Genomic DNA, 27831 nt, shown 5'->3' with positions numbered 1-27831 from the left:
TCTGTCATTTCTAGGTCCTGGCATTGCCTTTGTGGTTTATCCTGAAGCCTTAACCAGGCTTCCTCTCTCTCCGTTCTGGGCTATAATATTCTTTTTGATGCTTCTAACTCTTGGATTGGACACTATGGTAAACTGCTTTTTTCACCTTTCCTCTTGTTCCATCACTTCTGTCTTTAGGATCATGTTACATACCACTTGATATGTGGCCTGTTACTAAACCTCTTTGAGAAGAGAGAAATGAACTGAGGACAATAATACTTAATTCATAGGGAAGCTTTGAATTTTCATAGTTAATGTTTAAAATGACAGATGCTGAGCACAATCATGTACACAATGAATTTATCATGTAGTCTATTTCTCGATCATATCATATTTTGCATAAAGGCTAGATTATTATTAATGTTTTGTTTTTTTTCTGTGATCCCAGTTTGCCACTATTGAGACGATTGTGACCTCCGTTTCAGATGAGTTTCCTAAGTACTTGCGTACCCACAAACCACTGTTCACTCTTGTTTGCTGCATTTCCTTTTTCATCATGGGATTTCCTATGATCACTCAGGTAAAATATTGTCTTTGAGCACCATTGTGACTTGTCCTTCAGTTCCTCTCTCCCGTGGATAATGGTTATGTCCCAGTTTGTCAATGGAGCCCAGGTCTTCTGACTCTGGACCAGCCAGAGATACTGGATTTTAAGAACTGTTAATTTTGTTTTAAGATTCTTTTCAGAGATTGTCTCCTTCTATGCCCTGTAAACTGGGACTCATGGGTACTAAGGCCATGTCTACACTGGGAGCACTTTACCAGTATAGGAATACTAATATACTATGCCAGCAAAGTGCTCCTAATGTGGACACAGCTATATCTACAAAGCACAGTTTTGTACTGGTATAGTAAAACCCACCCCCACAAATGAACCAAGCTTTACTGGTAAAAGCACAATTTTGCTGGTATAGCTGAGTCTACTCTAGGGACTTGTGCTGGCATAACTATGTTAGTCAGACCTAACCTGTCTTTATGCCCCTGAATGACATAGCTATACTGGCAGTGTAGATATAGCCTAAAGCACCTTTCCTTAAGGGTGGAGGGATACAAAAATAGTTCCAATCAAATTTTGGAAAGAAATCTAAATTGTCCTGTAGTGTATACAGCATAAAACCAGCATATGCTGGGCTGCTGAGGTACCTCAGGCCATAGGTATTGTGTGTGTGTGTGTGTATAAATATATGTAAATAAAAATTGTACATTAAAAATGAATTTGCTGCTGATGTAAGGTGCTGTAAGGCAGCAATAGATACAGGACAGCTGCAGGATGGACAACAGTTGTGGAAGCTTCCTCACCCTGCCACCCCAGTATGCCTCAGCCCTGGCTGGGCTTCATGAGTGAGAGAGAGTATGCCATTCCTTGCTCTGTCTGTTGAGATTGCCAAGAAAGAGGGTGCCAGTTAGGGATCCATATTACAAACTGAGAACACACCCACCCATTTCACATAAGCTACTGAAAAGCTGCTAACTACTTCTGGCATTACTGACCCTGGGATGGATTCAAACCAGCAAATTAGAGGTGAAAAGCCCTTTATTCCACTGGTCCGCACTTTATGCTATGCAGACGGTGGGAATAGTACATAGTAGAGACAGATACAATATACAGCATAGGCGTGCCATAAGTAATTGCCTTTTTTTTTAACTTTAGGGTGGACTGTACATGTTACAGCTTGTGGACACTTATGCAGCTTCTTACTCTCTTGTCATCATTGCCATCTTTGAGCTTGTTGGGATTTCATATATATATGGTAAGAATTCAGTATTGATTCTGGATAGCATTTAGAGATGTATATGACGAAAGGGATATTTACAGTACATGACAAAATAATCAATAAAGGCAGTGGCAGTGCATGAAAGTTTAGCTTTGAATCTCTTCAGCAGTGCAGTGTAATGCAATATTAGCAAACAAGAAAAAGAGGTTCAGGAACATTATTTTAAATGAGAGTAATTCAGTGATGCTTTCTTACCAGAGCAATCCTCTAAAATTATATACTCCGATGATTGCTATTTTTATAGCACCAACAGTGTGCTGGTCATTTCAGCAAGTGGTTAATTAGGATTATCATTATTATTTGTTTATCCAATCGTTCTATTGGATGAATACTGAGAAGTTGTTTACAATAGGTCAAAAATTAAACAATGGGTAAGATCCTGAGCTGTAAATTAGTGTAGTTTCATTGTTGTTAATGAAGCTACATCAGTTTATACCAGCTGAGGATCCTGGCCCTAAAAACTGTTTAGGAGTGACACTTTCAGGAGACCCATTCTTGGAAAGAGGCACTGTCAAACAGTGGTACAAGGAAACGTAAAGCTCTCCCTTTGCAAAAGACAACCCCTGCCTTCAATCTTAACAGTCGTCTGGAGATACTCGGTGGGGTGTCTTCATTAGAAAGTGAGGTTGTGTTAGAACATGACATTGAGGGGTCATGATGAGAAGCACAGTTCTGCAGTCAGTGCAGACAGGGATGAATTGTATCTAATGTTAATCAGTTGGTAGTAGGTAATCCTCTAATTTTCTAGTGAAGAGAAACCCTTGGGCGCACACAACGTTTCATTTTTAGGCCCTGCTCCTGCAATGTGATGTGCATAGGCACTTGGGTCCACCTGTAAATGAATTGTTCAAAGCTGATCTCACTTCCAAGCACATTGTCCTTGTGGTTATTGTAGAATGCCCACTTGTTGCTGTGGGGTGAAAGTTATGTGAAGGATGTGAAAAGAAGGAGAGATTGGGGCAAAAGTGGCATAACTGGGGCTACTAAGCCAGTTTTACCTCGTATCTTCTACAACAGCGTGCTAGTTAAAATGGTGGTTGTGTCGTTGAGGGATGGGCATGGCAGGGATTAAAGTTAGCCTTTGCCATCAGTCTGTGCCTTTGATTATATAAATCTCGTTACCTCATTAAAATATGTAGAGCTGAATTCTCTGAGTTCACTGAGTCGGGTGGAGTGGGTTTGCGTAGGGGTAAGTTAGGGCAGAAGTTAGCCCAATGAATGGGACATGTTACCCAGCTACACAAAGTGAAATGTTAAATGAGAGCTTCAGGCTGTTTGGATTTTGTTTGATCAAAATGCTCTTTGCTCTCATGGCCACAATATTTATGTATTTTAATTAGAGATGATTCAGAACTATAATACTCAACACACTGGGGTAGAACAAAAATACCAGATACTATTGGTAATGGTTACCAGCTTGGCATCCAAATAGCTATCCAAAAGGTACTCAGATCTGAAGCTTGGCAAGATTTCCTGAAGTGAAATCTAAAGGGCCGATTGTGGGGGAGGAGAGAGGGGTGATGGCAGATGTGGCAGGATGCCTGGTTTCTGTTCCTGGCTCCTAGACAAGCTGCCTCAGTTTACATGTGGAAAGGCAAAGGTAATACTTCCCTGCCCCTTTGGGATGCTGTGAGACTCAACTAACATTTGTAAAGCACATGCAGATCCTCAGATAAAATAGCAATGCATTACATGTGCAAACTATTATACATTTCCACGTTTTATATTGATAGAGAGCACCCTGCACTCTTTTTCAGACATATTACAACACATCAGTTCTTCTCTCTTCACCACTGTTAATTATTTCCTAATTTTGAAAAGGGCCAAATATTTTTAAGTTTTTGCCCTTGGCTACTCCTGAGCAGTTGCCATTGAAGTCAGCTCCTGTTGAAGTCAATGGAAACCACTGATGCATCCATCTCCTGTCGCAGGGAAGAGTTGAGTCTTAAATAACTCCGAGTCAAACAGGGCAAGCTTTATAAAGAGATGTTCATAATTTGCAAATTTGAGGCACAAGAGGTGAGCAGCTTTTACCTTTGCCTTTCTCCAACAGCATCCTAGTTAAAATAGTGGAAGGCGAGGGAATAGCTGAACGCTTCTTTTTTTTTTTTTTTGGCTGAGCCTGTTGGCAATTGGTGCTAAAACAGCGCAAAAGACAGTGCCAGACGTTGTTTATGAAGTGGAGTGATTGCACATTGCTCTGTGCCAAAAGAAAGCATTGAAATGACAGGACTCTTTCATTACATTCCCCTGTTTTGACTTATTTGAAGATGAATTGAATTCCCACATGATTTCTCTTGAGAAGCTCAACAGTGAGGCCTGTTTATAAGATTTGTATTGCCACTTTGTGGTGAATTTTATTTTTATGGAAACACATAAAAGGAATCTAACAGAAAAAAGAACAAATTCTAGTAAAGCAGCAGCCTCATGGGCTATCGGAGGGTTGTGTGGGCAAAGCACAGAACTGAGGGTCAGGCCCAGGGTTTTATTGCTGGCTTCGCTACAGACTTCCTGGCTGTGTCTGGCCGTTTTTTCTGAACGGTTTCCCACCATTACTAACGTTGGTATAGCTGCAGCAGTTGTCAGAGGTGGTGCTAGCCACTGGGGGGCCTTAAGCAGGAACATTTTTGGGGGGCCATCTGTACACAATACATACTAAAAAAAAAAAAAAGGAATAAGGGGCTCCCTGGAGCTGCTCGGGGCCCTAAGCAATTGCTTAGTCTGCTTATGCCTTGCGCCGGCTCTGAGAATTGTAGCAGCAGAGGGAGCGCTAGTGCATCCTGAGCTACAGGTGGCATTTCGGTGTTCTTAGCCCCATATTGTGTACACTTGATCATAGCAGGTCTGCAACAACACTGCAGTAAAAGCACGCGTGGGATGCTGACACCTTGTCTACACTAGTGCTCTCCTGGTTGCTGTGCCAGAGTTAGCAATAGTGGGTGGGAGGAAAAGGCTTGTGTATTTCTAAGGCTCCACTTGGACCATGGGCAAGTCATTTAGGTCCACGTTTTCAATAGAGGCCTTTAATTTTCGGATGTTGCAATTTTGGGATGCCCAGCTTTAAGCTCCTAAAGTTTTAGACATCTCAATACCTTGCCAAGAGCAGTATCCACACCACTCATGATTTGCATGGTTTTTAGGTGCTCAGCATTTTCTTCACTTTCTGTTCATGACTCTGATCTTGCATCTGGCTCCACAATGGGGCCTCTATGTGTTCTCATGGAAACCTAAGTGGGCTCTACGCAGGCAAATCTGACCGTGTGGGGTTGGTTGCCGAATCAAGCCCCGTATGGATGTCTGCAGACAGTGATGGGCCAACAGATGTGGGGTACTGTCACAGAGTGCAAGGAGTGAACAGGTGAGATGACAGTCTGAACGCCTTGGATGCTAATTAATTCCCACAGAGGAAGCTGATTGGGGTGATTAAATAATCAGGCTGATGGGCTGGGTGCGATAAAGATTCAATTAGCCCATCAGCCCAAGTCTGATAAAGAGTCAAAGGACGGAAGTGGGGAAGAAAAAGTGGAACAGGGCTATCTGAGCTCAGTCACACAGAGACCCAAGGTCCTGAGAGGGCCAAATCACTGTAGATGTTGTGAATAGATGGTTGCACTGGGACTATAGTAGTACTAGAGGAGGGAAGTTGAAATAAAGTCACTGAATGCACACGTAATGGAGTTGGTGCAGTTTTTGTGGGGAAGAAGACAGGAGCAGATGCACTTCCTGTTACACATGGGGGCTTGTCTGGGATCATGATGTCCCCATTGGTGGTGACAGAGGACCAGATGGGGGACGTTTGTGCCAAGAATTAGAATTCTGGCAATGGAGCAGACCTTACAATGGTTGGTGGAGCAACAAAAAGAGATGCAGAAGGCTATGCATTCATTCCAGAAATTCTACAAGTGGAATGACAGTCGCTCCTTGCATGGCAGGTTGAGCAGCGGAATAGCCTGCAAGAGTTCATAAAGTAACAGGCGCAAGGGCAGCAGAACTGATATACGGTCTGGTGAGTCCTGTGGCAGGGAACAGCAGCTGGACGTGGGGTAAGCCTGTGTAAGATGGGCCCAGCAGAATACCGCAATGTATTTTTACTAACTTTTGAGAGGGTAGCAATGGGAGCTGGATGGGATAAGGGATTGCGGGCCCTCTGCGTGGCACCCTATTTGTCCAGGGAAGGCAGCCTATATGGCCCTGAGCAAGGAACAGGTTTTGATCTATGATAGGATAAAAGCAGCCAACCTGGACAGGGTTGACCTTTTTGGTTGAAAAATACCTCCAAAATTTTGGGCCACTAGATGGACTGAAGGTGTGTGCAACTCAAGACAGTCATGCAAAAATGATCAGACTGGGCAACATATATCGGCTAAGTACGCACATCTGAAGTGCGGGGGAAATAAGGCATGATGATATTGGAACGATTTCTGCAGAGCCTCCCTGACAGCGCGCACATTTGGGTCTGGAGGTACCAGCCAACAACCCTGGAGGAAGCGGTAAGCTTGCAGAAGAGCTTGTGGATGCAGACTTTCCCAGGAAAGAATTCCAGACATTTCAGGGACTGGACTCGGAAAGAAAGGGGGCAATTTGGCCATACCCAGGACGATTGAAAGGGAAAAGGAGGAGACGAGGGGAACTCCTTTGGGTAGCTGGGGAATGGTTTGCTTCCAGTGTGGGCAGCTGGGAGATATGAAATGGGGCTGCCCGGTTATGGAATGTGGGCTCTCAAGATTTTGTGGGTGGTCTAAAATGATTGGAGATGGGCAGACAAAAGAAAATGCCTGCCATCCCTGTAAAAGTGGGGAGGAGGTATCAGGGGCTGGTGGATACTGTCTCAGGATGCACACTCATCTGGAGGGATTTGGTGGAGTTGCTGCAGTTTCTGCAGGAATGAAGATGGGTGGAGAGGTACACCCTGTTACAGGTACCAATGAGCACTGGCTCAATCTGGCACCTGGACTCCAAACTGCTAAGCCAAAAGCATTTACAATTGTCATTTTGCTCGTGATTTTGAAGCATTTGTACTAACATACTTATAGCATAGATAAGCACTTATGCAAAGGAGACCTAGGTTTTATAGGATCTTAGTTTAGAATAATTAGAAATGGAAAAGATCTATTAGGTCAAATCTACTTCTCCTGACCCTCCTCTTAGTACAATATTGATATTGTAGTTGTTGTTGTTGTTGTTGTTAATAATAAATGACATTCTGACATACAATATAGCAAATATTAGCTTCTGAAATTAGTCAAGAGTCAAAGCTAAGAGACCCTGGCTTTCATTAGCACTAAAAATAAATGGCCCTTTACCTCTTACATTTTCTTGGCATTATTATTTATGCAGGGCATTATCACGACACTAATTTAACCATACATTCCTTTATTAAATCCAAAGGCTGAATAATATTTATACTATTGCTCTAAACATGTCTTTAAAAGCCTAAATATTAAGCAATTTACTACTACCAAACAGTAACAAAATATTTATAAGCATTTGATCAAAATACTTACAAACGGGCTAACCCCAGTTGTGCTTAGACCCATATTGGTCAGTTCCAACACGGTCAGGCAGGTATTAGCAAGGAACCCTTTTAAAAAGTTTACTTTTTTATACCTTTTTAACCAAGTGATGTCTTTGCCAGATTGGACCTTAGCTAAGGCCAGATTGAAGGAGTCTTTTATATAGCCAATTGTGTACTTCACCTGGTATCCAAATAACTGTTTTCTATTTCTATTACTTTAGCTCAAACCTTAAATGAGATCACACTGGTATTTTGAAGGGTCATTATAAGTTTAACACAACAGTTCTTCTTTCTCATGATCTTACTCTTTTTGGTCATACGTTTTGGGCTTATTGCTCATGCTAATATCCCAATTCAATTTAAAATCATAGTTCACTCCTATCTATATTTCTACACGTTTATTCCCTCAGCTAGTCTCCTTGACTTCAGTGAGGCTGGTTTTATATGGACTCCTCACAGGAGTAGGGTGCAGTGTCCATGATTTGCACTGGCAGAGATGGGAACAACATCTTCATTTGTGCATTTATTCTAACAGCGCTTTAAATTGGCATGATGTATTTTTGAACTCCAGACAATTGCTTGCTTTACACTTCAGTGACACCTTTCTCCATAACTTGTACTCTTCATACCAAGCAGGTTGGCATTGCACCAAGCAGGAGCTTTTGATGATGAAATAAATCTGTCTTCAGCTCTTGTTACACGATCTGCTTGCTGAACTCAGAGATTTTTAAATTAAAAAAAGAAAGCCATGCTTGGTTATTTCCTTGCAATCACTTGTTTTTCATTAGTACTTGTGCAACATAATCCAATCAAAGCCTTGCATTCCATGTGCCCTGCACAGACATTTATTCTCCACTTGTTTAGATTATGGATGCATGATTGGTAAGGAGCAGTTTAAGGCTTCACTCGTTAATTGAATCATCTGCATAATCCCCATCAGTGTATTTTGGAACACACAAAGATGCCAGAGCTGGGTGAAATACTGCACAAACTATGTGCTTGAAGTTTTAAATGAATTCTTTTGATGCTCTTTGTCTTTGTTTCTTGGCGAGAGCATGGCAAAGGAGTTTATTCTGTGAAATGTTCATCAACACAACTGCCTCAGGATATTTGTAGAAAGTAAATTTTGATTTGTAATTGTGAACATTTCTATCTGAGCATCTCATACTCATTAATGGATTTTATCGTTACAATACTCCTGTGTGTAAGGAAATAGCCACAATTTAGGGTTGGGGAATTGAGGCATGGGGTAGGTTGTGACTTGCTCAAGGTCACACAAGAAGTGTGTGGTTGAGCTGGGAACTGAGCCCTTGTCTCCTGAGTCCCAGTCCAGTGCCCAGTTCCTAGAATATCCTGCCTCTTTTTATGGGGAAACTTGATACTAATATATATGATCATCCGATCAAGGAAGAGAAACATACTATGTGATCTGTAAAAAGAAAAGGAGTACTTGTGGCACCTTAGAGACTAACCAATTTATTTGAGCATGAGCTTTGAAATTGGTTAGTCTCTAAGGTGCCACAAGTACTCCTTTTCTTTTTGCGAATACAGACTAACACGGCTGTTACTCTGAAATATGTGATCTGTGTGTCCAGTGTACTGTGCTTGACTTCTGAATTGCTAGTATCGAATGCTTGAAGCAATATTTGCAGCAGTGTGTTTCTGAGTGATCCAGAGGCTGAAGTAAGATTTATGGAAGGGCTTCAAACATATTTGTTGAGGCTGGGGACACAGGCAGTTTTGAAAAGAGAAAGGGGCTAAAATGAATATCTGAACTGATTGCTGCAAATGGTTCACTGAGCTCTACTAGACTGGCAACTAGATATTAATATAAAACAATGAGGGCCAAATACACTTTTACATAAGTACAGCTCCCACTCATGGTCCCCATTCAGCAAGATATATAAGCAAGTGAATAGTCCCTGTGCCTACTATGAAAGTAAGATTATATACCTACTTTTGTGGTTCTGCAGTACTGTAAGAGAAGCACTGGAGAAGTTACACTGAAATGGTGAACTAAAATTGCTCCTAATAACGGTAGAAACAAAATGAAGAGAAATGAAGAACGGAAGTGATCAAGTGAGAGGGGAGCATTAACCATCAGGAACTATGGAAAGGAGAGCGCTCATTTTTCTTGCTTTCATAGTCCAAGGGAAATCAGACAAACTTTCTATACTTTCATCCTTTGTAAATTTGTGTTTTTCTCTAAATATAACTTTTCTTCAATACCATTTTTATCCTCTTCTTCACTCCTCCCTTTTTATGTTACCATGAGTGGGGTTTTAGCTCTTTTCATATCTAATGCTCAAGTCCTGAAAGAAGTAGTGCCAGAAGGCACCTATGTCACTATCATTCATAAGAGAGAGTACCAGAGATACCAGACATTCTGGCTCCATCCCCCTCTCCACATCGTGCACATTGTATTAACTGCTGTAGGAGTACAAGTAAGGAGGAATGTTAAGTTTATACAATTTAAATGGGAGAGGCCCTTTATTCTGCTTCATCAAATGAAATAAGCCAAATGTGAAATACGCATCATAGCAGAGAACTTAGCCTCGGCCTCAAAATTTTTCACTTCTTGTCACTCGGAAAAGGACAAAAAGTGGCACATTTAATTCTGTTTTGCAGTGGGGTGTGTTTTTATTCTTTTTGGATGAATAATTAATAGATGGGGCAACGCTTTAACGAGATGCGGGTTTCTAGTAGAAAACATCTGTTACTGAGCACAGGCAATCTGCTCAGTGGTAAACAGGTGTGCTGAATGGTAGTGACAAGTCACTGAGTGCCAGATCCTCAGCTGGCGTAAATTGGGTTAGCACCACTGAGCAGAAGCCTGGAAATGAGAGTTATGCCAGTTTACCACAGTAGAGGATCTTGCTCAATACAAATTAGACACAAAGCACTTTACTGCGTATAGAGAACTGGTGTAACAAATGAGGAGAACCGGCTGCTTTAGGATGCAGATTGTCATTTACTTCAGATCAGTGGAGCGATGACAATTTACATTAGCTGAGGATATGCCCTATGGTTTTAACATAGTCTGTCTGATTCTGATCTCACTTTCCACAGTGTAAATCAATACTAATTACATTGAAGACAATCTATTAACACCAGTGTGTGGGTATAGATTTATGGAGATTTGGTCAACCTTTAGCTTGACTGGCTGGTATCCATCCCTGGCCCTCAAAGGTTCTGGAACTCATGTTGCTTATTGAAAGAAATGATCAATATATCGTCAGTTTGCCTCCAAAAATGAATAGACTCCTTGCCTGAGTACCAGTTATGGGAGGACTATATGGCCAGTTCTGTTGACTGCTAGGGGCATCACAGAATTGTTTCTGTTATCTATCCTGGCACTTCTTAGTTCTGAACTCTGACTTCTGCAGAAGAAACATTTGAACCACACAGGTTTCCAGTCTAAACAAATCAAATTAAAATGTAGTGGGTTAATATCAAATCATCATATTAATTAGACAATTAGTGGGTCTGTATTGATATTTCAAGACATTTGAGGTAAAGGGTCAATCCACTGACAACATCTCAACCATCTTATAAAAGTCCCAACTCAAATGTAATTAAAAAATGCAAAACTAGCAAAAAGTTGAAACTGAAATCAAAGGAAAACATCAATCATGTATTCACTAAGCCATGCACATAAAGGAACAGTTCCTGTTTTCAGACAGATGCTTATAAATTTCTCTTATATTTTGGTACTCAGTGGCTCAACTTTGAACAGCCTTTTTAACAAACAATGTTTGCATGAAAGGTCACACTTGAACTCAGTCAGGGCAAAAATCTTTGCCTCCAAAAAAAAAAAAATCACAATTTTGGCTTTCCCTTTTTATATACAGGCCTGTCTGCCCCACAAGCACAACATGCAATCTGAATCAGGGCCCCTGTATGCAGAGTGTTTGAGATCATGGTGTAAATTAAGTTTTGGTTTTTTTTTTTTTTACAGTTGTCAAGTGGTGGATGAGTCAATTGACAAAGGTCATCTTCAATGGGGTGGAAGGACAAATAAATATAGAAATTTCAGATAGATCTGCAGCTGGCCAACAAAAGGGTTTTTGTGTCATTATATTAATAATGATTTTTGAAACATACTGTATGTTTAATCTGTATGTACAATTTCAATTTGTTGTAATTTTTAGGGAGTAAATAACTTATTAGAATTGTGTTCTACACAATATTCGCCCATTATACTGTATGGTTAGAACATCTATTGAAATTTTGAATTGACAAATCAGAGAGTTTGTTACTATAATTAGACACAAAGGAGATCACAATAGTTGTTTTGCAGACTGCAGCCAGTCACTCACCTCTAACTGTATTTGCATTTGTTGTTTACAGGCTTGCAAAGATTTTGTGAAGATATAGAGATGATGATTGGATTTCAGCCAAGTAAATTCTGGAGAGTCTGTTGGGCATTTGTGACCCCGACTATTTTAACTGTAAGGCAAAGAATTTTCTGAATGTCTCCTGCTCAGTCAGATTTTTTTTGTTTATAAAACCAACTCTTTCCCAAAGACAATAATTATATCTCAAAAATATATACCCAGCAATCGTGTATGTAGTGTGCGTGTGTGTGTGTGTGCATTATATAATATATATAAATATAAAAAACAATACATACATACCTATATACAGTGATGAGCTGCCAAAATCTTAACAATGGGTTCCCTCCTCACCCCACGAGGGGCTCGTTGCCCACCCCCGCCTCCCGGGACTCCTGCTCCATCCACCCCCCTCCCCTGTCCCATGGCTGCCCCCAGAACCGGGCAGGACGGTCTCGTATGCCATCATAGTTGGCGCCACCCCACCCCTAAGAGCCAAAGGTACCTGCCAGGGGGCGAGGTTGGGAGTCCCGGAGGTGCTTACCTGGAGCAGCTCCCAGGAGGCATCCAGCAGGTCCCTCTGGCTCCTAGGGGCGGGGGAGCATAGCTGGGGGGGGAGTGGCCACTCGCCCATTAATCACATCAAAACTGGCGCCTTGGGTGCCGACTCCCTTGGGTGCTCTGGGGCTGGAGCACCCACGGGGAAAATTGATGGGTGCAGAGCACCCACTGGCAGCTCCCCACCCTGCGCCTGGCCCCAGATCACCTCTGCTCTGCCTCCGCCTCCTCCCCTAAAAGCACCGCCCCGCTCTGCTTTTCCGTGCCCCCCCCTCCCGTGGCTTCCCACGAATCAGCTGTTTGGCAGGAAGCCGGGGCAGGCTGAGAAGCAGGCAGTGGCTTCCCGCTCAGGCCCAGGGAGGCGGAGGTGAGCTGGGGCAGGGAGTGGTTCCCCTGCACGCCCCTCCACCCCGGGATACCTGCTGCGGCGCAGGTGGCCCTGCTCGCATGCCCCCCGCCCCTGCTCACCTGCGCATCCCTGGGCCTGAGCGGGAAGCCGCTGCCTGCTTCTCAGCCTGCCCCAGCTTCCCGCGTGAACAGCTGATTCGCGGGAAGCCTAGGGGGGGAGAGGAGGCGGAGGCAGAGCGGAGGTGGGCTGGGGATGGGGTGGGGAGCTGCTGGTTGGTGCTCTGCACCCACCAAATTTTCCCCTTGGGTGCTCCAAGGCTGGAGCACCCGTGGAGGTGGCACCTAAGGCGCCATTTTTGCCCGGTTACATTTAGAAGCTCTTTTACAACTGGTTGTCCCTCGCGGAATAACCAGTTCTAAAAGGGCTTCTAAATTTAACAACCGGTTCTAGCGAACCAGTGCGAACCGGCTCCAGTTCACCTCTGCCTATATACATATATATTTATCTATATGATTCTACAGTGTTCTCACACACTGACTTCTAGAGGAATTTTGGGTGTGTTAGGACTCGAGCTGATCCTGTAAGTCCAGATTCAGCAAAGCACTTAATCACATGCATAATACCCATGGAAATAGATATTAAATGTGTAAAAGCTAAGCACATGCTTAAGTGCTTTATTTATTTCAATTTTTAAAATACCTCCATAGGCACCCATCCAATGCTATGCTGAATAGGGATGGACTTAAGCTTGAGTTTAAAGTTAAGCACTTAGTTAAGTGAATTACTCAATTGGGGCCTCAGTGTGTGATCCAGTTCTCCTGTGGTGGTAGTGGGAGTGTGCACATCTTTCTCTAGGAGTGATAGTGGGGCATAACTATTTCTTACCTAGTGTTAGGATTGGTTTCTCTTTGCACTTAGCGGGACCAATAACAAATGCTCTGTTCTACTTGAAGCTATGTCATTGTGCCAAACAAATTCCGTTCTAGTGAAGTTTGCTTTTCTGCATGCTGGTTCTGACCTGCACAGCCACCATACAGAGCACCATAAACTGAGAGTAGACTTTGTTTCTTTATCTTTCTAACACTGGAGCAAAAGAAGGTTAGCTACTTAGTTATTAAAAGCAATGCTTCACAGTGCCAGTAAGTGGCACTGTATGCTAGTAGTTTGGTTGTGATGTCTCTAATGAAACTTAAGTTGATATTTTGGGGGGCAAAATCCATATATTTTTTTCTGCTGCTGTCAAGGGCAGTGTGGAAATTGGATTATCTTGTATGGCGGTCATTTTTTAATAGGAATATATAAGAAAATTATATTTAGTTTTATAACTCCATAGCAAAAATATGGATGATATTACTAATTCCCTTTTATTCTTTACTATAATTTTAGATTTGCATTTGATTAAAAAATTACACAAAGGCTCTAAATTTTAAAATCAGTAAAGCAATGTTTTTCATTGGCTAGAGTCAAAATAGGGGATCCATGTGCTTGTGTAGCCTGGGATCTGAATCCCTAGCACACCTCATTCCCTTTTGAATTTGGCCATAGTGTTGTATTTTCTTTACATCTGGTAAGCATTGGCACTGGAATGAGAGAACCTGTCTGTGATTCTAAAATTTCTGGCTTACTGCTGAGCTAAACCAAGATTGAAGAATGGACAGCAGTCAAGGACCAGGATCAGGAATTGAATCTTGGTCTCCCTTATGGTCTCTTACCACACATTGGAAGAAAACCATGAGGCCACCTCAAGCTCATATGTTTTGACTGAGCTACAAGAATGGCAAAATAGAACGTCTAGAGATAAATTTATAGTAGTAAATGATTTTATATTAATCAGTCATGCTACAATCATTATGCAATAGAAAAAGAGCACAGAAAACAAAGCAGTATCTCTTCCTACTGTGGTCTTCTGTAATACTAATATTTGATGTATCTGAATGTTTTAAGATTAGAGTTTAAATTACTTCATGTCTCCAGAAATAAAACTGACCATTTTTATATGCTCCTTCACATAGCTATATTGCTATAAATCTTCTGTGTGCAATTATTGTGCACATAGGCACAGTTACTGAATTATGTACAAATGTAAGCAGATGTATTGCTATTTATACCGTAAGTGAAATGGAGTAACTTAACATAATTATATTAGGAAACACTGCCAATGGACTGTGTTATAAAGCTTATTACCTAGGGACAAGATTCTAATCTTAATTCTGAAGATGTAAACCTAAGGTAAATCCATTGATTTCAATGGAATTATGCTGGCTTTACACTGGTGAAACTGAGATCAGAATGTGGTCCTAAACTTCCAGAAGCATTATTGATTATCACATAGTTTCTCTCTGTCTCATATATATAGAGTCTGCACACATCTCTGATTATACTCCTTTACTGAAAGTGTGCATGTAAATCATAGTGTGTGTGTTGCTTATTAAAATATATTTTCTTTTTGTTTTCAGTTTATTCTTTGCTTCAGTTTTTACCAGTGGGAACCAATGACCTATGGAGCTTACCATTATCCAGGCTGGTCAATGGTGCTTGGGTGGCTGATGCTGGCCTGCTCTGTTGTTTGGATCCCTATTATGTTTGTGATAAAAATGCACCTAGCCCCCGGCAAATTTATTGAGGTAATTCTTGAACATCCCACCCTCTTAAAAATGTAGTCACAGAAGATTTTTTTCTGTAATTTACACTGATTCAGGTGTTGGGAATTGTTGACTATTTGTTAGAAAACTTTTTTTATTGCAGTATGAAGTGCAGGTGCTCAGTTGGTTGAAATGCACACCTACTGCTCCCCTATTCCTCAATAAAATGCTACTAAAATGCTACATAGGCTTGATCCTGTGAGGACTGAAAGAGCTCAGACCCTCAGAGGATTAGGCCCTAAAATGTTGCCAGTTGTAGTTGACTTACTTGTTGGTCTTTCTGCTGTTTGGTTGGTCTCAGATCTGCCTCTTGTGGAAGCGGAATGGAACTAGAAAGCAGCAGGTACTAGGGAGCCATAAGGAGTTTAAGGCACTAGAAAGTTTCAGATACTAGAAGGCATCAGGTTAGACTGCTCTATAGAGAATCATGCAACAGGAAGCATCAGTCCTTAGAAGACATCAGACACTAGGTATTATCCAGACATATCACCCTGGATGTCCTGCTCGCAGTTCAAGCTACATATGGTGAAAATGAACTCATCTTTCCACTCAAACTTTTTTGCTTCCTCCTTGCGTTGAAAACACCCTAACCCTCCCTGTCACACAGACTTATGACTGCTGTGTTTTGGGGTGTTTTTCAGGGTGCTGCTGATTCTCCTTCTCTTAAATTCAACTCTTCCCTACAGCACCTCTGGTTAATATGCTTGGACCTTCCCTGGCTGCCTCCCATCTTGGTTTCCACAACCTCCCCTTCACTTGCATTCCAATTTCCCATCTTGCTTGCCTCTAATCCTTTCACAACTATATGGCTAAAACCATGTCCCATGCTAACTACTTTGACTGTATCGCCCCTTCACAGGCTTTCTCCCACCATTTGAATCAGTTCAGTGCTCTCATCCTCACCCTTGACTCTCACTCTGCCCTGACCTATGAACCTGCATTCATTTCACGCCACTCCCTTCTTTTCATGTTGCCTCTCCCCTGATCTCCTCTCCCTCTCCTCTTCATGCATTCTTCCACACTACCCCCTATTGCCCTATTCTCCCTCCTTATTCTAATGCAACAGGGACCCACACACTCCTCCTTCCAAAGCTGTCTTTGCAGCTGACCTCTGCAAAACCCACAGAGAGAGAGAGGGGCTGTGGAAAGCAGGAAAAAAAATAGAAACGTCCTCTTGTTCCTTCCATGTGTCAGACCATCCATGCCACAGGGCAAGGACCACATCATCCCCTGTTTTGTACAGAACGAAGGTGCTTGATGTTCCGTGCTGGAAAACCCATCAGGCTATAGAATGCATCTGGCACTAGACAGCCATATGGCTTGTCGGACTGTAGAGGGCACTGGAGTGCATCAGGCTAGAAAGAACATAGCACGTAACAAGTGAAACAAAGAAGTTAAATTTACTCGTTTGCCTGTGTCCAACTCTGATCTAGTATCAGAGCTGTGGGCCTAAGTTGGAAAAGAGCAGTACGCAAACTGGTGCTCCTTTTTACAAGGCCATGACCCAGTTTCCCTCACTGAGATTTAGCACTCTACTTCTGGCTTCCTAATTTATCCAGTTGGCACTGGAATTATTTATTGCCTGATAGAGCAGGGCACGCTCCCTAGTGTCCTTTAACCAGAGCACCTAAGGAAATGCAAAAAGTCCTATCTTGCATGAAAGGAGGAAAGGGTTTAGCTGGTTATTTCAGCTTTAACGCAGTATTTCCTGAACCATTCAGTCTGTTGCATAAATTTATTATGGTTGATTTGGGAGGTAAAGGTTGCAAACTGGTAATTAAGCAGAGATTAAAATAACTGATATAGAGACTAGATTCACTTTAATAGGTAATAAACATATAATTGTTCCCTCTTAAACCATCAGAAATACGGTTTCTTTCCTTTTTTATATATAAATGCTCCAACCAAATTATATCTTCAATAAAGAGATCAGCGGAAAGATTAGCAAGATATTCATTGTTGGTAATTTTGCCAGGTTAATCTACTATTTTTTTTTGGCCACAGAGAGAAATGATGTATTTTGTCATCAGCTAATTAAAATCTTCGCTCACTCATAGCAATGTATTACTTTTTGGTCATTTGTATACTTTTGGGAAATATGCTAAGCAAAAATCCAATTATTTTGATACAGCTACCCACTGCTTAGACGATTGGGCTAAGTAATTGAGCTCGTTCGTTAGTGAGTGAGTTTAGCAATCTGTGGGAGTGGTTCTGAGTTCCCTTCATATGGCATGGGGGGAGAATATATAATTAAAATCTGAGCATTTTATCTATTAATCTTGCAAATTGGTGTAAAGCAAACACTGAGCAGCAGAGCATTTTAATATCCCCTTGCAGGATATTGTCAATAATTTCAGATCAACCTAACCTAGTTTCCTCCATTGAATTGTAATTCTGCTTTATAATTTTAAGAGATTTTTTTTTTCTCTCCTACGCTGTGCAGAGGCTCAAGCTGGTCTGCTCTCCACAGCCTGACTGGGGCCCATTTTTGGCTAAACACCGTGGTGAACGTTACAAGAATATGATTGATCCACTGGGAACTTCCTCCCTCGGACTTAAACTGCCAGTGAAAGATTTAGAATTGGGAACCCAGTGCTAGTAATTCCTATACTGGTGGCAATAATATGTACAGCCTTTTACATTTTTCTTTTATTAGTTTCCCATTGTCTCCTTTGTTCTTTTTCACAAAGTGGTTGCTTAGAAAGTAGGACTTATTGTTGCATGCTGTAATGAAGAACTAGATGGCCACTTGAAGTATTGGGGTGTGGTTTTTTTCTTTTGTTTTTTTTTTAGTGGTGCCCATGACTTCTTATTTCCACTGTGAAATAGCAACATGACGTCATGCAACTGGTCAAACTTCTTTTTTCTTTTTTTTTCTTTTTTTGGATGGTCATGCACAGCCCAACAGGAATGATTGCTGAGTTTAACCATTTAGATAGGGAAATGGTTCCTGCCGATTTAGGGCCAATTCTGCTCTGTTGCAACCCCTTTGACGTGGGACTGAGAATTCCTTACCAGTGTAACTCAAAGGAGAGTTTGACCATTGGGAGGGCGTGGGAGGGACTGAGTGGATAATGTGGCCCGTTTGGCCAGATTCTGACCTCTGTAATACTGATGCAAATCCAGAGTGACACCACTGGCCCTGATGGAGTCACTCCAAATTTACACTGATAGCAGAATGTGGCCTGCAGAGTCTGCAAACAATCCTTCTATTAAATAAGTACTGATTATATTGAAGCCTTTCTGACTCAATCAAGGAGTTAACCTTTAAACATTATGCACTGGTATCTGATGCATGACATCAAAAAAGGAAGAGCTTAATGAGCCATTCAACACTTTTGAGGGGAAAAATACAATCACATGTAAAATGTATTTGAGATCAGGACTAAAGTTGTATTTGAGTCTGAAAGCTGGTTTGAAATAGTGCCATAATGAGGCAGATGGGCACCACTATTTTAATTAATTTCATGCATTTCCATTAATAATTTGATATGTCTTTTTCATTAAAAATGCCAGTTACACTGAGCATCTAAACCTCCACTTCATTGGCAAACTGCACACATAAGTACAAACCCAGTTTTATTCACTTCATCCAAGTATTCTGAACTATCTTTGCTATCTTCACTTTTGTTTAAAATCTCCCGTAAAGAAGCCATCATATAATTTGTGCCTAATTTTATATTTTTACAGTAGAAGATGTATTCTAGTTTCCACATGACAACAGTTATTAGAATTTAGCTGTGCTGTTCAACTTTGTGATTCCCCTATTTGTTCTCTTATAAACTTCTTTATATAACTTGTAGCTATATTCTTCTCTTTCAGCCAAAGGGGAAATAACTGAACCCCCTATTTCTGTCTCTCTCTATAGTGTGTGTATGTATATATAGTAAGTAAATTCTTCAAGACAATATCCTCTTATAACAATCTGAGCTGTGCATAGTTTGCTTTTCTTAATTTTTTACTGTCAACCTTTTCATTAAAAACAATTAAATACAAATAAATTAAAGTGATAAGATTGGATAGACAAAATTATAAGGAAGAGAATGAATAGTTTAATAGATAGTAGTTTTAACATTGCATTGCAGTAGTACATTCTCTCACTGCATTTTAGAAATCCAATATATGTATGGCAATATGAGTATTAGTCTTAAATATTTCTGCTACCTAATGGGCAGAGTAAAAACAGAGTTTTTTAAGAGTACCTTTAATGAACTAAATATAAATTACCCCAATTTATTGTAAAGTGCACTATAAAGAGGGAGAAAAATATGTCTTCAGTAAATTGGCAAAACTGCAACCTTTATTATGCTGTTGTATTCTATACATACATATGAGATTTTTTAAGAGTGATCAGTGTTCATGTAGTGTGTACTAGTGATGTTTTATGTCCCTATTAATATCTTATCAACCAGTGTATAGATATGGTGAGTTTAGAATAGTGTAGCCTGGGGTTTTTCCCCACTATTGTAGTAACTAATCTAAATGTAATTTCCTTTCGGGGGACTGTTTATATCATGTTCTTTTTTTGTGTTCACATTACAGGGTCTCAGGTAAATCTTCAGTTAAAATGTGTCTGTAGATGTGATGTTTTCATCCAGTTGAAGAAAACAAAAACTAGACCTTAATGTAACATTTTCAAAATAATTAATTTATTTTGTATGTAGATGTTTAAAAAAAATCATTTTGCTGAACTTTCTCTTTCGTGGGGCAAATAGTGTTGCCAGTTATTGACACTGCTAGGGATATTCAATTCTCAGGCAGTACACATGAAGCACAATCAAATATTTGTCGTTAAATGAAGTTGGAATAGATTTTGAAGCTTTGGCCCCTAAATCTGTATTATACTTTTTTCAGTTTGGTGTCTTTACTTCTTCCCCTATTATACAGGGCATTAAGATTGTGACCCTTCCACAAGCATCTCTGCCTTAAAACTGCACCAACTTGATTTGGCTTTGCCAGCTGATTCAACAGAGAGCTGCTATTCTAACTTGTTCTTGGTTTTATTTCCCTATGTGAGCAATGTTTGAGGAGCTACCCCTTTCTTGGCATAATGAAATTTCATAAATACATGATGTTAAAATTAGCCCCTTCAAGCCTCTCTGGCTGGGGAAAAAAGAAAACAGTCTCACATTAAATGAATTACCAGCTGTCTTCCCAACAAGTAGGGCGAAGAAGGGAGCCTAAATCAATCAGCGCCATCTATTGGGAATGGTGTGTTTTCACTAGGATGAATAATTCTTGGCCTCTTTTTTTACCTTTACTGGCTAAAACGTGAGCTTGATTTTTTTTGGAGCCCAACCCAATTTATACTAATTACTGCGGTTGTGATTTTTTTTTTTAAAAAAATATGATCAGTGTTGCCATATTTGTGAGGAAATGGTGAGTTCGCCTGATAGCTGTGAATTCTTTTCACTTGCTGGCTTGTTTTTCAAAAGACACATTTGTTTGAACTGGGATTAACTAACTCTGTAAACTGCAACTGGTAACTTCCAGTGTGTGAGGATATCGCTTACTTCCTGTTTTAAAAGTGTAAAGATAAATCATTTGAAGGGACACTGTTAGGTTAACAATAAAATAAATAAATATAAATAAAACATTGCTAACTGTGTCATTAGTTAGGCTACTAAAAGGGGGAGGATATGAAAAATGTAATTTTTCATGATTTATGTCGTTGTACTGTGTGTGGTGTGTTTTTTTTTTTTTTTGCACTTCACTCAGACTTTGGTCCTGATCCCACTGAAGTCAATGGCACAGAATCAGGCTTTCAGCTGAAACACTGAAAATAGACAAGTTGGTATTTTTGTTTCTAGTCAGTTTCTGGTTTTCATGTGCCACTGTTTGGCTTGCAAAAACTGCAGGGGAAATTTTAAATAAAAAAAGGGAAAAAAAAAGAAAAGAAAAGAAACCCGTTTTCAGTTTAACTAAAAAAGTGGAAATACTTCTGTTATGTTTTTAAAAAAGTTTTAAATTTGTTTACCAAAACTAAAAGTTGAGATTAAATTACCCAGAAGTGTCCCTTTAAATGAAAAGTAATGTTACAGTTGGGGAAAGCACTTTATCATTGTCTAGTAAAGTTTGCACATACGGCATTTTCTAAACATGCAAGTATTTCAGTAACTGATTAAATATCAAAATATTTTAAAGTGAGGGGAAAAAGCCATATTTACATAAAGGTGACCTATTTACATGCAGGTCTATCAGTCTTGTAAGGAAAAAATAATCAAAACTGATGAGGATTGCCTCTATTGCAATTTTTTAAAAATGAGATTGAATTTTTGGACAAGCTGAGATGCACTCTTATATGCATTAAAATGATACTTAATGCAAATCTTTGCCATTTTCAAATTCTTTCGGGTCTTCCTAGTGTTTTTAAAGTGCAAGCAATGTACAAAATCTGTGTTTCAGTTAGACACAGCAGCACATTGTTTCCAAAAGAAGGGTTTAACAAAATGACCTTTAATTGAAAAAGACTTGGAATGTCTTTATACTAATGTTTCATTTGGGTCAAGTTATCCTTTTGTTAGGTTCTGCTCCATTGATTGTATAGATGTGCCTCAGCGCAGAAGATCATCGCATCCCATTTATTGTGGTTTCCTCTTGCCATTTCCAATTCATTTGTTTTATCACTGACCCTTTATTTGAATACACACAGTTATGTGGCTTATCTCTTGCTTGCTGTATTTTAACGGTTGCTTTTTCATGCAGACATTGATTTTTCTCTTATTTTGCATCTTTCTCTATTTTACAATCTCAATTTAAGAAAGACTGTTGTGGACTGTTGTTTTTCAGTTGCAGGCTGCATGGCTTTGGCATGCAATGCTCATGGGTATGAAGTGTTTTAGCTAGGTTTCCTCAAAGCTGCCACTAGGTCTGGTGGGTTTATGAGATGCTTGTTTCTTAGCTTGTAGTTCAACTTCCTGTAAATAATGTACTGTATTTGTGAAATGGCTGGAGCTTAGTATTCCAGGGGACTGACGCCATAGACTCAGAGGGAGAAAACCGTTTATGGTTTCTGACTTTGTCACTTTCAGGCAGCCTATAACTAAAGAGAGACCGCTTTCTTGATGGGTTTAATTTAAAATGTGAGAGCTGGGCTGGACCTTATGGCTTGCATTATTATGATTTGCCCATCACGTTTTAAATACATCTTCAGGTAACCATTTGCCTTATAGGTGTATTTCATTGTTAGAAATATAATTAATGTTGACTAGAATATGTTATTGTCTGTAACCTATAGTATGTAGTGTACCTTGTGGGGCAGATCCTTAGCTGGGAAAAGTTGTCACAGCTCCATTGCAGTCAATAAGAGTTATGACAGTTTACACCAGATGAGGATCTGCGCCTGTGTCTTTTTGGCACTTTATTGTGGACCTATCACTGAATAGGTTAATTCTTAATTACTTGCGTAATGTCATATACTTACAGGCATTCTATAGGGGTACTGCTGCCTATGGATAAAGATATGTACCCTAATCAGGTTGTTGTATTTTTTCATTAGCTATACATGGAGAAAATATATTATGTTACAAAAGATGCATTATATATATCTTATATCGTGCATATTATATGCTGTACATTATTCATTTAAGAAGTCATTATTCTTGAGGCCCTACCTCAGATTTTGTATTTATGTGTACAAATGCAATTTATTGTATTATATATTTGCCTATTATATTCTGATGTTATAAATTAGAATTTATCCTATAATGTATGGGTTCTAAAAACACTAAATAAATGTCCAGTGTTTAAAAGAAAGAATTGTTAGTGTTATGTCTACTGAAAATAACCCCCTCCACCACAAACATCATTCTTATTTAACACACCGCCTTAAGGTATCTGCAGAATTGATCTGTTTGATTGTTAGAAACCTTGAGCAGCAACTGAAAACAGCTCTCCTGGGAAAGAGAGATATTGCACAGCTGCAGAAACAAATATCAATTAAATGGTTAGATTCTTAACTATTAAAAGACTCTGTAGCTTGTTGAATAATTAATTACTCATATAAGGACGAACTGGATTTGTTTAAATCCTTTTATTGCATCAAATCAATCATGCCAAAGATTTCTGAACCATGAAAAACAGAGGGTGCAAAGAGATTGATACTGAGAGATGGAGAGGAAAAGAGAGAGTAGAGTTTAATTGTAGAAGTGGAAGCTCCATGCTGGCTTTTTACACCATTTGTGTCTTTTGTTTTAAAATGTAAACCTGAGCTTTTCCAGTCCGGCTATTGCAATGTAAAGGTAGAAACATATAGTAATAAAAATACTGTAATGGACTCCCATTTACCAGCACTGTACTATTAAGATTATACCAATCCATTTTCACTAACAGTGGGGGAAAAATGCTTTTGACAAGCCATCCCCAAATACAAAGTTGCAATTAGACATCTAATCACTATACTGTTGCATGAGACTGACACAAACACGCTAATGAAATAAAACCAAAACATACATTTGCATTATGTTAAGGTTGTGAATGCGAGACATGTCAAGTGCCCAATCCTGAGAATTCCTGAGTGCCTGGGAACTTTTCAGCAATTCCCAGGACCAGCTCCCGAAAGATAGAACATACTGTATATGCTTTGTTCTGTCTGTAAACTACACTGTTGTGGGAAAGACAAAATTGGAACTGATGATAAAATAATATAATACTCTATTTATAACATATATTTCATCTCCGAGCTCTGCATTATCATGAAGCATTGCAACCCTCCTGAGACAGGCAAATATCATCTCCATTTTACAGATGGGGAAACTGAGGCACGGAGGTTCTCTTCCCCTCCCCCCCCCCCCAAAGTGACATGTTATGTGTCAATATTAGACCCAATAATAGAACACCAGTGTTTTGGAAGTAATGACTGCTAGTTTTCTGCCCTCACCATTAGGAACCATTCTCTTCCAGCATTAACTTGTCTGAGTTTAGAGGACATAATGTTCCCTACTTTAGATTTTTGTTTACATGGATTTTTAGGTGAATTTATTTAAGTGATCTTTGAAGCTATGTATATGACAGAAATTATCATAAAATGTCCCCATCCTATATTGAAATTGCAGTGGATGCATACATTTTAATGGGAACCAGTCCAATCTGGTAAGCAGGGGTCCTGTTAAAGTTTCCATGGCCAGAATTTAGACCAAAACCAGCCCTCCCTGATCCTTGGCATCTATCTGCTCCTGAAAACAAGGTTAAAATATAACATAACTGCAAGGTGAATCACCAACAACAAACTAAGAGTGCTGAGTACACGTCTCTTTCACGCTTGTGAAATTCCTCTGCTTTCTGCCTTGCTGGCTTATGAGAATGAAGATGACTGGCTAGGCCAATGTCACATACACAGGGCCACACATGTGCCACCTACATGTATATGCCCATGGATAAAAACAAAGCTGCAAGGTCTAATTTTAGGCCTTACAAGTATCTTGAACATAATCTAACTTTGTATTTAGGCATTTTGAAAACATTTTGCTATATGACAGTATTTTAGTAAACTGTTTATTTACTTGGTAATCTAGATTGCAAGGGCTTTTTCTGATCCATTATGGTCTATTATGTAAATCTTAATGTGGAGTCTCTTAACCTGTTGAACTGAAAATGAAGCTGTTGTGGTCCATCATGTCTGTTAGGCTGCAGGACCTATATGCCAAGAGCTATATTCGCCCTCAACTGGATGCCATGTCATATTTGCTCATTTGATTGTGGTGGTGATGCACTTTTGTGAGTGCAGATTGCAAAGCATATATACCCCCATACTGCTGCAACTAACAGATTTTCCATGATCTCAAGTGATAGAGGGCCTGTGCTCTATCTTCGATGCTGCATGCAAGGAGTTTAGCTGGCAACACTGCCGGCACATTTTTCAGATAACAGTGATTATAATGAACAATTTTAATTTTTTTTTACACTGATAATTCTTGGCACTTTTAAGCACCTTTCATCCAAGGAACCCAGATTGCCTTAAACCCTCTGAGGTAGTATAAAGGAAACACAAATCTTCTGAAATGCCACAAACTCTGTTGTAGAAAGGACTAGCAGTTACACACAGTCAGCCCCATCCCATAACAATTTAGTGAAGATGCATCCAGCATCCAGCTGGAACTACAAGGGGAATTATTGGTAAGTAGAATATTAATGTGAACTGAAAACTAGCTAGCCTGCCATAGTTAACAATGTACTCTTGCAAAAAGTACCATCAGATTGTTCATTGCTACAAATGTTCACGATTTAAATTTCTAAGTTTCATCTGAACCCACACTCTTCAGCAACTTACATTGCTCCTTGTAACCAGTCTGGGATGTTGGTCTAGAACTTATTTAGGGAAAAGTAGAGCTGACTGAAGGATGGCAGTCCCATATTGCGGTAACTTGAGGTTTTTAAATTTGTTTTTGTTCTCTTTTAGGGGAAAATTACTTTAAAAATGTTTTTGCAAAAATGGAATTGTCAGTCAGTCTCTTCCGGGGTTGAAACCTGGACTTTTATATTAAGTCCAGGTTTCAATCCCAGAAGAGACTGACTGAATTCCATTTTTGCAAAAACATTTTTATATAATATATATAAAAGTGCATCTGTCTGTCTGTCTCATGGTAGTAGTCTGGGATGCGGAAGACATAGGTTCAATTCCCTGCTCTGCCTGACTCAGAACTGAGTTTTTCACCAGATTACTATGAAGTTCTGACCTACTCAAGAGAGAAGACTTGGTGCCAAACATATAATGTTAGAGGAAGTGTGAGAATGGTCTCTGGGGGATGCCATTTTCTCTAATCCCTATCTCCACTTCATCTATCTTGTTCCTTCACAACTGAACAAATTATGCTTCCATGCTGCTACTTCATGCCCCAGTCTGTTATCTACCAAAGAGATTCTATATATGTAACTGCACAGTTACCCGTGTCCCTAGAATCCACCCTGGTTAGAATCCCACCTATAGAATCATCTGCATCATTTCTTGTAGTACCTATGTATTCCTTGGAGGTTTCCCATCCCAATAATGACCTAGCCCAACATTGGTTAGAACTTTTCTACAACCAACCTGGTGCAATTATAACTAAAGTATGCTTTTAAACTGATTTAGATAAGCCACTGGAAACTCTTGTGTGCATCCTCTTACAGCGTTTATCTGTTTAAGCCTTAACTTAAACTGGCAAGGAATCAATTTAGGATAAAGTGATATGTTAGGTTTAAACTGATTTAAGAAGCTCTGGGATTTACACTGGTTTAACTATATGATGATATAAAGAATAAACCATCTTAAATACACACAGTTAGTTAAACCCAGTGCAATTTTGTGTTTAGATAAACCAGACCTTAGTTTATGAGATCTGCAAAGATCAAAGCTGAAGTCATAATATGACCCAGGTAATGTAATGCACTAGGGAATGAAACTGACCCATAATCCAAAGGGTAAAAGCTGTTCATAGTTCATGAGTTTACTGGGACACAGTAAAGGTTGGGTTTTTACCTGTTGTATAATTAACACCTTTTGCTGCTGTTGGTAGTAACATGGGATGAGATTATTGCCAGCAAAATAGAACCTTGAAAAAAGTCAGTATTTCTCTAAACCAAACTGTGTATTAGGGATTAAATTACAGAGAAACTTTTGGATAAACCACCATAGATTCCACAGTGTACAGCCCTTGCATAGAGTCAGGAATACCTGTTTTCTGAAGGTATATTCAGTGATCTTATTTCACAAATAACAAATCAACCCTGTTAGACTTTTCACTTACCCTGTTGATCACCAAAATAAGGTACATGAATGCAAATATCCCCTTAAACAAAGCAGCATATATATTTTTCTTGGTGTCCTTGTGACTTAAACAGCTGAACAGAGTTTAAAAATTAAAATTCTGGACAAAACTGTTTCCTATGTCAACACCACTTACACCAAGCTTCCAGCTGAAAAGACACTGCCCATTACATAGAATTTTTTTTTCTGTTTTTACAAAGGAAATAGTGACTTGACTTGTATGCCAACAAAGCTAGAATAATAATTTCTGGGAGGTGGAAGGAGAATTAGTATGGCTTTGTATTCCCCAAGAATAGAAATCACCTTGTTTCTTAGTGTCTGATCCTGTTCCACTTAACTTCAATGGGAGCAAGATCTGATTTCTAAGTTTTCTGTCAGAATATTAAGCCATGCTTTATCAGTGAAACACTATTAGGTAACCTTCATTCATGTGGTGTTATATATTTCTTGATATGAAAACATCCAAATGGGGGAGATGCAGACAAAAATTGTTTGTAGTTAGTTCTACTGTACAGTGTCTTTTTAAACATGCTGTCAAAAACTTGTCAAAGGGAGGTTATCCCCATTTTAGACTGGAAGACAGAGAGAGCAGCGAAGTGACTTGATTAAGGAGATACAGGAAGCCAGCAGAAGATTCCCAAGCCCCCCTTCTTTCATCACTAAGACATTAGAAATAATGTAGGATCTGTTCATTTATCAGAAATAACATTTTCTGGTGTAAAATATTTGGATCAACAAATGGTAGACAAAGGCAAATTTTTTGTGAATGAGGGACAGTTAGGTGTCATGAATGTAATTTAAAGGGAAAAATGTATAATACCTTAGACTCTGACCCTGTGTGAATGTATTGCTCAAAACCTGCCAATGTTTAAATGG

General features: G+C 39.7%; 1 protein-coding gene across 1 annotated transcript in view; it reads left to right on the top strand.

The window, feature by feature from the left end:
- SLC6A5 (solute carrier family 6 member 5) overlaps positions 1 to 17811 on the top strand; it is a 50033-nt gene extending 32222 nt beyond the window's left edge. Inside the window, exons 11-16 of the mRNA XM_073350653.1 lie at positions 15 to 127; positions 428 to 559; positions 1691 to 1790; positions 11680 to 11780; positions 15027 to 15194; positions 17656 to 17811. Of these exons, the coding sequence (XP_073206754.1) occupies positions 15 to 127; positions 428 to 559; positions 1691 to 1790; positions 11680 to 11780; positions 15027 to 15194; positions 17656 to 17811 (770 nt within the window). The remainder of the gene's footprint in view (positions 1 to 14; positions 128 to 427; positions 560 to 1690; positions 1791 to 11679; positions 11781 to 15026; positions 15195 to 17655) is intronic.
- The last annotated feature ends 10020 nt before the right edge of the window (positions 17812 to 27831 follow it).

Source organism: Lepidochelys kempii, chromosome 6 (assembly GCF_965140265.1).
Source record: "Lepidochelys kempii isolate rLepKem1 chromosome 6, rLepKem1.hap2, whole genome shotgun sequence".
NCBI lineage: Eukaryota > Metazoa > Chordata > Testudines > Cheloniidae > Lepidochelys > Lepidochelys kempii.
Note: the sequence above shows the minus strand (reverse complement) of the source record. Positions and strands in the feature narration are given on the sequence as shown.